Genomic DNA, 13180 nt, shown 5'->3' with positions numbered 1-13180 from the left:
TGATTGTGACCGAGCAGTACTGCTCCAGGAGCAGGGCCTTGACGGACACCACACAGGCCTCGCTCCACTCTCCCTCAGCTGGGATGACACCTGCCACAAAGCACTTTATAGCAGAAGGAGGAAACAAGTCAATGCTCTTGTTTAGCGGGTGGATTCTGTCTATGGGAATTACTTCTTCATTTCCGTAGTCAATGTACAAGACTTGAGCCTTCTTCTGTAACACATCAATGCCTTGTATTATCGCTCTGTTCCAGGTCTGATCAACCGTGTACTTGGCAACACAAACTTCCCCCTTAACAGGCAGATAACCATCTTCAGGCACCATATTTGCATATGTTTCTTTCAAGCTTGTAGAGAGTTGGTTCATGTATTCTAAAACCTCCGAAGAATACAACTGGATATAAAAGTTACTTGGGTGCTTGAATTCAGTAATTGTGCCCTTTATTTCCATAGTTTTCTTGAGTTGGAGACTTCTCAAGTCAGAAAGCATCACTCTCTCAGTACCAGTAGTCATGTCTTTAGTAATCCCAAGGGGACACTCACTCTGCTCATTTTTCCCTTCAGTGCTCTTCGTTTCAAACGGTGATTTATTATCTTCAAGCTTGTGCAAACTTTGCTGTACAGGTCTGCAGATGGTGCTGTGGGAAGACCAGTCCCTCCTCTGGCACGCCGTGGAGCAGTAGTATGTCTGCTTGCACTGGGAACACCTCAGTGAGCCAAACAGACCACAGCGATGGCAGGTTGTTGACCGAAGGGGTGGTCCTAAAGAGTTGAAGAGTGCTGGATTATTTACAGACAAGGCATTCTCAAACAACTTGTGGGATTTTTTTGATTTTTCAGGAGACACGTTATTGTTGGGCTTAGTTTTGACTTGGTTGGGTGGTGAACTGTTTTCAAGGCTTAATGGTGACCCTGGGTTTCCTGTTGATGTCTTCCTGTCTCCTTTGGTCCCACAGACTTCTCCATTGATACAAGCAGGGTTTGAGGAGATCACTGAATTGTCTTCCTGACTAGCTAAATACGGTTTGCTTTGCTCACAAAGCAAGAAACTGTTCTTTTTATTTCCACTCTCTGGGCTTTTGAGTCTGAAATTGGGATGGTTATGCTGTGCTACAGGGCTTCTTAGTGAGTCCTGTGGTGGAAGCTTGCTTTCCTTTTTCTCAAAATTAAATGGCTCTGCCATTTTACAAGTAGAGGCTTCCAAATTATTTCGTGGCATCATATTAGGTGGCAAGTTAACATTCACTGAAGTCTCGCCTCGGCCGCCCAAGGCCGCTCTCGTGCTCAGTCCAGTAGTTTAACATCACCCCTAAACCCACAAAGAAGAATCACACATAACATTTTCATAACATTTCCCTCATTGCATCCAGAACCAAGGCCAATGCAAGCAAATTTTCTTCCCTTTTAAAGATTTATCTATTTTTATGTGCATTGGTGTTTGGCCTGCATGTATGTCTCTGTGAGGGTGCCAGGTCCCCTGGAACTGGAGTTACAGACAGTTGTGAGCTGCCATGTGGGTGCTGGGAATTGAACCCTGGTCTTCTGGAAGAGCAGCCAGTGTTCCCAACTTCTGGAGAGCCATCTCGCCAGCCCCAGCAAGTAAATTTTCTTGTTGTGGGTTTTCTGGTGTAAAGTATTTCCTGTCTGTATTTATTGGGGTCTCATTTCCAGCTTCCAAACCATGTGTACTCTGCCTCACGAGGCCGCCAAGAAACAGTGCTCAGAGAAACTGCTGAGGCCAACCCTTCTGTGGCTGATGGAGCAGGTTGCCAGAGTCTGCATACGGCTGCAATTTCATGGCTGCTCTTCAGTGTTTTCACTCCTGAGAATTTTCCATTTCCCCAAAATACAATTTCATATTCAAAAGAAAAGACTTTTAACATGTATCATATCCAGTATTTTCGTGCATTGTTTCCCTGGGATGTCTACAGCAGTAGAAAAGTTACTCAGACAAGAACTCACTAAGATGAGGTGGCACGTTTAGCTCATTCCTTGGCCCAGGAGAAGTCCTCAAGGTAAGAGAAAATGTCACAGGTTCTGGTTCACTTGACCTATTTTCTTTCCGCTTCCTCCCTTCCAATTAACTTGTTGTCAGAGCACAGGAAGTGAAACTCTCCTGTAATCCTGTTTGAATCAGTCTTTCCCTTGACACTTACTAGTTAAGTGACCTTAGAGCCAGCCAGAAAAAAAAAATGACACGTATCTTGGCTTGACACACAAAAGTTTGTAGTTCACCCCTGCACATTGGCCGCGGGGCCAAAGAAGCCGTCATCTCCACAGGAGCAAAATCACATTGGCTGCTCATGTTCCCTGATCCCACATGGCATCTCCACAGATTCCCTGCAAAGGAAGAGCCAGGAAACTGGGACAGATAGGCAAGGGGCATTGTCGCTGAAGAAAATCCTGGTTTGGCCATAGCAAATTTCTTAGTGTCCTCATGCCTCATTTTCTTTATCTATAAAACATAACTAATGCCTCTGAAGGCTGTGGTGAGGATTAGTAACATTATTAGAGGATTAATAATGCGTTTGTCAGGGTCCTGGAAGGAAACATGATACACTGAAAAGAATTCATTGTCCTCATGAAAAATTAATAAATGGAATCAGGTATATTGAGATTTAAGAGAACCGATGCATGCTTTCGATGTTCCCCAGCAGTTTAGTGAATTGTGTTTTCATTTTCATTTAGTTTCAGGACATTTTTCTTATTTTTTCTTGATTTCTTCTTTAGCCATTCATTATTCAGTAATGAGCTTTTGTATTTACTAGAGATTTGTTTGTTGGTTTTCAAGTTTTATTTCATTATGGTCAGATAGTATACACAGAATCATTTCAATCTTTTAGAATTTGTGAAGATTCATTTTGTGTTCCAGGATGTGGTCTATTTGGAAAAGCTTCCATGTGTTACTGAGTAGAATGGGTATTGTTTGGTGTTTGGATAGAATGTTCTGTAGATATCTGCTAAGTCCATTTGATGTATAATGACAATTAACTCCGATGTTTCAGTTTTTGTGCAGATGACCTGTCTATTGGGAAAAGTGGGGTATTGAAATCACCTAGTGTTAATAGATTGATGCTACTCTGTGTTTTTAAATCTATGTCTATCTAGTAGAACAGTTTTTTAAAATGAAATTGGGTGCACTAGAGTGTGGTGTATATGTTTATGTTAGTAACATCTTCTTGATTAACTGTTCCTTTGGTGAGAATGAAGTGTCTCTCTTTGTCTATTCTGATGAGTTTTAATCTGAAGTCTATTTTGTCAGGTATTAGGATGGTGAGAGCTGCTTGCTTCATGGTCTCATTTAATTGGAGGACTTTTGTCCATTCTCTCTCTCTCTCTCTCTCTCTCTCTCTCTCTCTCTCTCTCTCTCGACAGGGTTTCTCTGTGTAGCTTTGCGTCTTTCCTGGAACTCACTCTGTAGCCCAGGCTGGCCTCGAACTCACAGAGCTCCTCCTGCCTCTGCCTCCTGAGTGATGGGATTAAAGCCTTTTACTCTCTTGAAAGCGGTGCCCATCGTCCAAGCTGAGATGTGGACAGGACCCTCACACTGCTGCCCCCACCCAACTCTGTATTCAGACTTCCAGGTCCTTCTCCAGGCTGTAGCCCTTTAGCACTCAATGCTTATTTTCTGTAATCTACCACATCTAGCCTGGGCCTCATAGCCAGTGCCCCAGCCTAGTCTGGCCTCCTGTAACTTTGTAGCAGCTGACGTCTAGGCCTCCACAGTGTCCTTCATGCTGATGTCTAGGCCTCCACAGTGTCCTTCATCCTAGTTCTGGCCTAGTCCCAGCACCTCCTTTTGCTCATCATCTATGTTTCCACCAGGACCTGCACTAGCCGCATCCACCCGCAGGACCCTTTTCTCGGCCTCCACCACCAAGCCTTCCCATGTCCCCCTCCAGGGTCTAGCCTGGTGAGTACCACTGACCTCATCTGCACCTTTCCTGGAACCTACCAGACTTCGTCTGGGTCCCACAACCAGTTCTCCAACTGGGTCTGGCCTTCCCCACCTCCCCTGCAGAGGAGCTCTAGGCTTGAGACAGCATCCTCCCTCCCTATTCTCTAAACCCCAGGACTCTCCCCACCGTATCCAACATTTCCACTGAGATCTTTCTACCTCTATACTCCAGCTTGGATCAGGATGCACACCTTGAATACAAGCTCAGCCCCTCTGCCCAGGCTTCATTCCAATGGAGCCATTTCCAGTCTCTAGGCTCCACCCCAACCAACGCTACATTGATACCAAACTTAGCACTAACAAAGAAAGTTGACATGTCTAGAACTCATTGAAGGATTATTAACAATATGAAAGGTCAAGTCAGTGTCTTCTCTCTAAAATCTACCGGTCCTGTAGAAATGCTTGCTAATGAGAATTACCTAGATGAACTCCAGGACACAGAAGTTAAAAGAAAAATCAAAAACTTCCACAAAGACTTCCAAGAGTTTAAAGAAGACAGAAAGAAACAGATCAATGAAATCAAGGAGAAAGAGCTTAAGGAGAATAAATACCTGAGTGAAGTCTAAGAAAACACACACATGTAGGCTGCTGGTGGAAATGATGAAGACCAGCCAGGACTTGAGAATAGAATTCAGTCAGGAGACAGAAACACTGAAGAGGTCTCAATCTGAAATGAATATGGAACTGAAAAACCCAATTGTCCAACTGGAAAACTCAAAGGAAAGGAAAGCCCTACAAGTTGAATGAATGAAGCAGAGGACAGAATATTAGATCTCAGATATAAAATAGAGAACCTAGACCAAACAAGCAAGGGACATTAAAAAAAAACAACTAAAATTACAGGAAAGGAGCACATAGGAATTGTGGGACACCTTGACAAAACCAAGCCTTCAAATTATAGGCATAGTTGAGGAAGAAGATTACAAAGTCAATGGCATAGACCATATCTTCAACACAATCATAGAAGAAAATTCCCCCAAACGAAGGAAAGATGCACCTATACAAATACAAAAAGCACACAGAACACCAAACAGACAAGACCAGAAAAGGAAATTCCTACAACGTATCATAGTTAAAACACTAAGTACACACAACAAAGGAGGCATTCTGAAAAGTGCAGGAAAAGAAAACCAAGTCACATAGAAAAGGAAAACCCATCCGCATAAGAGCTGATCTCTCAATGGAAAGTTTGAAAGCCAGAAGAGCCTGGAGCAATGCACGCCAATTCCTAAAATGTTATGACAGCTAACCTAAAATAACATATCCAGCAAAACTATCTACTGTGATTGAATGAGAAAGAAAAATATTCCATGACACAAACAGCCTAAAAAATTTTATACCTAACAAACCCCACCTAAGGAAAATACAAGAAGCATTGTTGTGGGCGGGGAGGGCTGGAGAGAGGAATGAGCATAGCAGAGAGATGTTAGAAAGAAATATTAAATCCATAATTATTAAAACATAAAATACCACTTTGTACAAAAATCGACAACACAATGACCGCAACTAACACACACAATTCAGTAACAACTTTAAGTATCAGTAACATCAATTCTCCAATCAAAAGACACAGACTGACCAAATGGATTAATAAACAAAATCTGTCTATCTTCTGCCTACAAGAAACACATCTTAGCTTTAAAGATAGGCATTGCCTTAGAGTAAAAGGATGAATAAAATTACTCCAATTGAGTGAGACCAGAAGGCCAGCCTTTGTTATCCTAATATCTGACAAAACAGACTTCAAACTAAAACTAATCAGAAGTAATAAAGAGGGGTATTTCCTTCTAACCAGGAGAACAGTTAACCAAGAAAACTTCACTATCCTAAACATATATGCTTCAAACCCCGAAGTGCCCAATTTCATAAAAAAAAATCTACTACTGAAATTAGAGAGTTAGATTATGCATTTTTTCTTGCAGTTTTCAATACATTTTCTTTGTTTTCTATACTTAATGTTTAAACTATGATATGGCTTAGGGATTTTCTGTCCTGAGCTCGTCTATTTGGTGTCCTGCCTGCTCCTTGTATCTGTATGGGTGTGTCTTTCCTTAGTTTGGGGGTGTTTTTTCTATGGTCTTTGTGAACATCTGATCTATGCCATTGACTTTGGATTATTCTCCCTCATCTATACTTATAATCGTTTGCTCTTTTCTTAATGTCCCACGTTCCCTGTAAATTCCTTTCTCGTGTTTTTAATTTTTTCATATCCTTTGCTTATTTTTGCTTAGATCCTTTGTCTTCTAGTCCTGACATTCTGTCTTCTGCTCTATTCATTCTATTGGAAGGCTTACTTTGTGTTTTCGAGTTGAGCTATTGAGCTATCCCATATTCATTTCAGATTGGGTGCTCTTCAGTGTTCCTGTCTCTTTATTGAATTCCATTTTCAAGCCCCAGATGGTATTGACCGTCTATCAGCCTTATGTTTGTATTTTCTTGGGAATCACTCAGGCATTTGCTCTCCTTAAGTTCTTTCTGCTTAATTTCATGGAGCCGTTTCTTTGTGTCTTTAAATTCCTTGAATATTTTGATGAGGTTTATGCTTTTTAATTTCTGTGTCCCAGGGTTCACCTAGATAATCCTCGTTGGCAAACATTTCTACAGGACTGATAGGTTTTGGAGAGAAAATAGTGGCTTAATCTTTCATATTGTTTGTATTTTTGCAATAAGATCTGGCCATGTGGACTTCTTTTGTTAGTTTTGTGTCTCATGAACAGAGCAGGTTGGGGCAGAAGAGAGGTCGTGTGTATGGGTTGGGCCTAGAGGTTGGAAATGCCTTCAGTGTAGATGGACTCCACTGAAAGCCAGATGGACAGAGGAGACTAGGGTGGCGTGCAGAATGTGTCCTGGCTCAAGTGTGTAATCCAAAAGAAAATTCTTTAATATAAGAAAAAAGTAAACTGTTTTTTATACTTTTTAATTTTTGTCCCTTTGTACTTAATTTTTAAGCCTTGTTTTGTCTTTATACTTTGTTATAAAGTATATCATTTTAGAAATGTAACCTAGAGGGCCATACAATCTCTCTATATACATATATATGCATATATATGTATGTATGTATGTATTATGAAGATACACAAGGATCTCTTTTTCTCCCTTTCTATATGCCTGCCCTTAAATTTGAACTGTGTACTATCTCTATTTTGTACGTAATAAACTGCTAAGTGTCCTTTATTCTCACTTGTTTTGAAATTATTTTCTGTAGCATAGTCAAGCATCTGGTTTAATATGAGTAGACATTATTGATGTGGGACCTCCCTGTGCCTCCTCTCCGGCACTGATAATGATGCTCATGCGGTTTACTTTCTCTCCCCTTCCTTCCTTCCTTCCTTCCTTCCTTCCTTCCTTCCTTCCTTCCTTCCTTCCCTCCTTCCCTCCTCCCCTCCCTCCCTCCTTCCTTCCCTCCCTCCTTCCCTCTCTCCCTCCCTTCCTTCCCCCATTTTTCATGTGTTATTTTCTTTCCCTTCAACGCTTTTTTCAATTCCCATTTCTGCTGGTGAACAGCAGAAATTTGACCAGGTAGTCAAGTTTCCAGCACCCAGCCAACGGATTAATTGGTATTACAAAATTATAGGATGTTAGATCTGAAGCAACCGTGTTTAGCCCCACTCATTAAGGTAAAGAAACCAAGCCCAGAAAGGGATTTGCACAGAAAGAGGCAGGGCAATCATAAGACTCCTGTCTTCTCAGTTCTTGGCTGAGACATCCCTGTCCTTATTGGTCATGAGGTGACCTTTCCAAACCCCTTTGTTTTCCCGTGTGTCCCAGTTATCTGACAACGTGTCCAAGTTGCAGCATGCTTCAGTATCTCTTTTCCTGGGACTCCCACAGAGGGATGATTGACAGGACTGGTCTTTAAGATCTGAGGCTCAGGGCTCACACAAGCTGCTGCCTTCCTTTCTAAAGCTGTAAGGAAATCTCACAAACTCTGCGTCTGAAACTCATCAGCCTGCTTATCTAGAAACTTCTAGATGTCAGCTGGTAGTAACTTTCCATTGTTAATCAATCTTCAGACTCCAAGTTCTTTTCCTATTACTTAATATCACCATCAAAGATAAAGATGAACTTGAATATTTGAGGGCTTTGGAAGGTCTATAATTCTTAAAAAGTTACTTGGACCATGATTAAACATGACCGAAACACTTGTAGAACATGGTTTGATGTAGATGATACATGCTTGGCCTAAATCATCCTTAGCTTGCAAGCGGCCCTCAGTGACATGCATTGGAAATTACTCACAGACATCTGGTCTACAGAGCATCCTAGGGTCTGAACCCTCTTCTGCAGGAAGTCCTTCTCTTCTCCGGGGAGGAAATGGGAGACTCAACACTTGTTATATGCTTGCTGCACACCTTACACTGGTGATGTCATAGAATTTAATCCTCTCAATTACCCCCTGGTAGTATATCCTCATTTAAAAAATGAAAAAGAACTTAAGTGTGTGTGTGTGTGTATATATATACACACACACATATATATATATACACACACACATACACAACACACACACACATATATATATAAAACACCCCACATTCACTTATCCTGGGAGATGATAAGTAGAAGCAAAGCCCGGATGCAAACCCATCTCTTACTATTTCACTGCCCGCCCTCCCTCATTCCCTCTCTTCCTCCCTCCCTCTTTTTGAGAAGCCAGATCATTTTTTTTTCATCTAAAACAATTTGTAATGATACACACACACTACAAGTATGGAGTTGTTTGGTTTAATTCTTAATAACTAAAAACTGGAAGTATTCCAAATGTCGCCATACAATGGAGTACAACAGCAATAGAAAGCAGGGAAACAGCAAAGTCCATGCAGACCATGATGAGTTTTAAAATAAGTATGCGGAGTTGAACACTCTAGAGGCAGAAGAATATGAACTGCATAGATCCACTTCTGTCAAGGTTGAGAAAAGATAACACCAATATTTGGTGGCAAACAGTGGATTGATCGGTGTATACCAGAGCAGAAGTGTGTTTTACAGTATCCCTGAGAGAATGTTTTGCTGGCAATGAAAATATTCTGTGTGTGGTCTGCGGTGGTGACATGGGGCAAGTCCAAATAAAAGAGACTAATTCTTGATGTCATCTACCCAAGAGTGAGCCTGATTTTTGTTGTTATTGTTTGTTTTTGATTTTTGGAGGCAGTTTCTCTATGTAGTTTTTGGTGCCTGTCTGGATCTCACTGTGTAGATCAGGCTGGCCTCAAATGCAGAGATCCGCCTGGCTCTGCCTCCCAAGTGCTAGCATTAAAGGCGTGTGCCACCACTGCCCAGCGAGTGAGCCTGATTTGTTCTGAAGAGTTCTGATCTAATATCTTGGGGATCAGCTCAGGGATTCTTCAAGAGCCACGGAGTCAGTAGTTGTTCTATCAACAATTGATAGAAAAGCCAATTGTTGAACTTGACTTTTCTATCTGAGGGAATAAAACTTAATTCTCTGGAGCTAGAAAAAAAAAAAAAGGGGGAAAAACACACCCACCCTCTTAGGGTCTTTCTATCATATTTTTTCTCTGTTCTCCCTTGTCTTTATTTTTCCTTTACAGCTTCTATATCCCAACAAAATATTTCAGCTAATATAAAAATTGCAGTGTGGTTACATTCAATTTTTCCAGTGAATGATTATGATGAATACAGGTTAAAAAAAGTGTTTTCTATTTCCTTTACATAATTGAACATCCCACGTACTATAGATGGAAAACAAATTATTTCAAGAATCCACATACATTCATATCCAAGCAACTTGTTATAGAGTAACAGAGTGTATGCAAGCAAGGTATTTTTCTCAGCCAGTTTTTTTTAATTTGTGGTTACAAAGAAAGGATCAATCACTTTATTACTCATCTCAAAAGGTAATCTTATAAGGAATCTTAAAAGAATCACAAATCTAAATTTTTATACATGAGAAACAATCTGCTCTATTTTAAATCCTCATGTGCATACCCACTCATCAACATTTTTTTTTTTTTTAATCAGGAAGATGAGGGCAGAAATGGGTACAAGGAATTAATCATCATCTTTGATCACCAAGCCATCCCAACAAGTAAGGCATGTCAGCTAGTAATACCCGGGCTGCTTTGTTCTTGTCCTCTGACCTCAATGAGTCCCTCAATGAAGGAACTCTGTGCTTTCCTAAACTTCATATTGTTTCCTTGGGTTTTTCACCTCAAAGCTATTAACAAAACATCTTAACCTAAACGTAAGTCACATTTAAAGCTTTGTTTTAGTTGTGATGCACACCAAAACCCACAAACACATCTCTCGACATTAAGATGAAAAGAACTTGAGCTAATTTAGCTTCTGGGACTCGATTGTTTTTTCCTAATCATTAACCTAAGCCACAGTCTATGCGGCTCCCCAAGAGAAACTAGCTGTGTGACGCTTCTTTGTTCTTATTGTCTATCCTCTGCAGCCTCTGCTTTATCAGGGGCAGGGGCAACATCGTATCTTCCTTTTGCCTCTGTCAGTTTTCCCACTAAACTAACCTCTATCATAATCCCTTACTATACTAAAGACCATCAATCGTCAAAATCCTATTTAAACTAACACTATGATTGTACAAAATCATTGCTTCAGTTAAAGAGTACAGCTTAAGAGGAAACCATCTTCATAATAATCCACGGGGGAAAATGCCCAGTAGAATGGGATATTTCCATGAGATAATCATACTTCATTAAAGGCAGTGGGGAGCTCCCCATGCCCCTTCACACCACGCCAGATACCAGAGAAAAATGGCAGTAGTGAACATGTAAAAGCACAGCAGTAGCAAGAGACGTTCTGGGCTGAAGGCCTCGAGGCCTTGCCTAACCGAGATTCACCATCAGTGCCTTGATTCCTGGTGGGCTGACCTCCCAAAGTCATTTGCTACCTGCTGCTCCTCTGACATGGCCACCGGCAACCTAATCTCTTTAGAAAGCCCCCCTCCCCCCCGTATTTGTTGAAGAGCACAGCAAATACAGCAGTGAAAGGAACGAGGAACTTTTGTCTTAATCTTTTCCAGGCATCTCACGAGGAAGGAAATCATTTTTCTGGTCTTACTGGCTTGGAACAGCACAGGAAGTCATAGTTAGATGTAATCGATCTATGCCCATGTGTTGTTTTCAATATTTTGTGTGTGTGTCCATATCTTACACACACATTCATTTTTCTGATTAAGAGGTATGAATGGATTATGAAGGAGAAATAAATAACTTGGTAAAACCACACTGTGCAATCAGCTCAGCTTGTGGGAGTTAATTATATTGGGAGTCCAAAGTATACTAAGATTGATTACATTGCTTTTTCTTAAAGGTCAGTTAATTTTAAGTAGACTGTGTGTATAGTATGGAAGCAGAATGAATGAATGATGTCAAACCACATTATTAACTTTGTTACAGGTTAGATTAATGTTTAATTTGTGAAAGCAAGCTTCAAACAGCATTTCTCAGAAAACTCATTCCCAAATGATGTATACATCTGTCACAACTCACTGAATCACAATTTTTCTTTTTCTTCAATTTTATTTTTAAAATTAAAATATAATTACATTTCCCCTTTTCCCTTTCCTCCTCCTAACCACTCCTACATCCCTCTCCAACTTACTCCTCAAATTCATGACCTCTTTTCCTTTGTTACAGTTACTTATGTGAATGCGAATGTGCCGGGCTTATGCCTTTAATCCCAGCACTCAGCAGGCAGAGGCAGGCAGAGGCAGGCAGAGGCAGGCAGAGGCAGGCAGAGGCAGGCAGAGGCAGGCAGAGGCAGGCAGAGGCAGGCAGAAGCAGGCAGATCTCTGTGAGTTTGAGGCCAGCCTGGTCTACAGAGCAAGTTCCAGGACTGTCTCAAAAAACTAAAGGGGAAAAAATGTGCATGCACACACACACCCACACATACACATGCACATATACTCTCACATACATCCACACACCATAGAGTCTAGTTAGTGTTGCTTGCATGTATATGATTTCAGGGATGACCACTAGGTATTGGATAGTCAGTTAGGGGATCATCCACATAGGATTATGGGGAAACCCAAATCTCCCAATCTCAGCACTCCTCAGCGGCCTTAGTTCTCTGTCTAGAGGTGAGGCCACCTGAGATTTACCCCTTCTATTATAGGCAGGTGTTTATGTGGAGGTTCACACACATGTATTTCCTAGCTCCATCATAGGTAGTCCTGTATGTGGAGGTTCACACACATGTATTTCCTATCTCTGTTGTAATTAGAACTCCATGTACAGCTTTTCTCATACACATATTTCCTAGCTCTGTCATAATTAGGATTATATGTGGAGGTTCACACACACATATTTCATAGCCCTGCCATATTTAAGTGTGGTGATTTGAATGAAATCAGATTCCATAGGCTCATATATTTGAATATTTGGTTCCCAAATAGTGGTTCAGGAGGTGTTGACTTGTTGGAGGAGGTGTGTCACTGGGGTGCCTTTGAGGTTTCAAAATCCTGTGCCAGGTCCAGTCTCCCTCTTTTTTTTTACAAAATCCATCATACCTAGGCCTATATATACGGGCCTATATATATCATAAAAATATATTTCCCGGGGCTGGAGAGATGGCTCAGAGGTTAAGAGCACTGGCTGTTCTTCCAGAGGTCCTGAGTTCAATTCCCAGCAACCACATGGTGGCTCACAACCATCTACAATGAGATCTGGTGCCCTCTTCTGGCCTGCAGGCCGAACACTCACTGTATACATAATAAATAAATAAATAAATCTTTAAAAAAATATATTTCCCTGCATTGTCATAGGTAGGCTCATATGTATAGATTTACACACGTGGATTTCCAAGTTCTGCTATTGGTAGGTACATATATGCAAGTTAAAAAAAAAAACCTGTTTCCTAGCTCTGTCATAAATAGGCCTATGTGTGTTTATTTATACACACAAGTTCATCTTAGGCCTATTATAGGTAGGTATATCCATGGATTTTCATGTGCAAATGTATTTACTAGCTCTGTCATAGGTAAGTGTTTATGTGCAGGTTCATACACTTCTTTCTAGGTTCTGTGTTCAGTTAGTCTATATGTTCAGGTTGACACACTCTGTCTTGGTAGGAGCATATGCAGCTTCTCAAACATGTATTTCCTATCTATGCCATAGGTAGGAATATATGTGAATGTTCACACCCATGTATGTCCTACCTCTCCCATAGGTAGTTGTATACGTGCAGTTTCACATACAATTGTAATATCCTATCTCTGACATAGTTAAGTGTACATGT

General features: G+C 40.9%; 1 protein-coding gene across 1 annotated transcript in view; it reads right to left on the bottom strand.

The window, feature by feature from the left end:
* Positions 1-2305, bottom strand: part of LOC119089245 (tudor domain-containing protein 1-like) — a 3752-nt gene extending 1447 nt beyond the window's left edge. The window contains exons 1-2 of the mRNA XM_037211896.1: positions 2244-2305; positions 11-1283 (exon numbers count right to left, since the gene is read on the bottom strand). Of these exons, the coding sequence (XP_037067791.1) occupies positions 11-1283; positions 2244-2305 (1335 nt within the window). The remainder of the gene's footprint in view (positions 1-10; positions 1284-2243) is intronic.
* Positions 2306-13180: the final 10875 nt, after the last annotated feature.

This window comes from Peromyscus leucopus, chromosome 17, assembly GCF_004664715.2.
Source record: "Peromyscus leucopus breed LL Stock chromosome 17, UCI_PerLeu_2.1, whole genome shotgun sequence".
Taxonomy (NCBI): Eukaryota; Metazoa; Chordata; class Mammalia; order Rodentia; family Cricetidae; genus Peromyscus; species Peromyscus leucopus.
The sequence above is the reverse complement of the archived record's forward strand: the minus strand, read 5'-3'. Positions and strand labels throughout refer to the sequence as shown.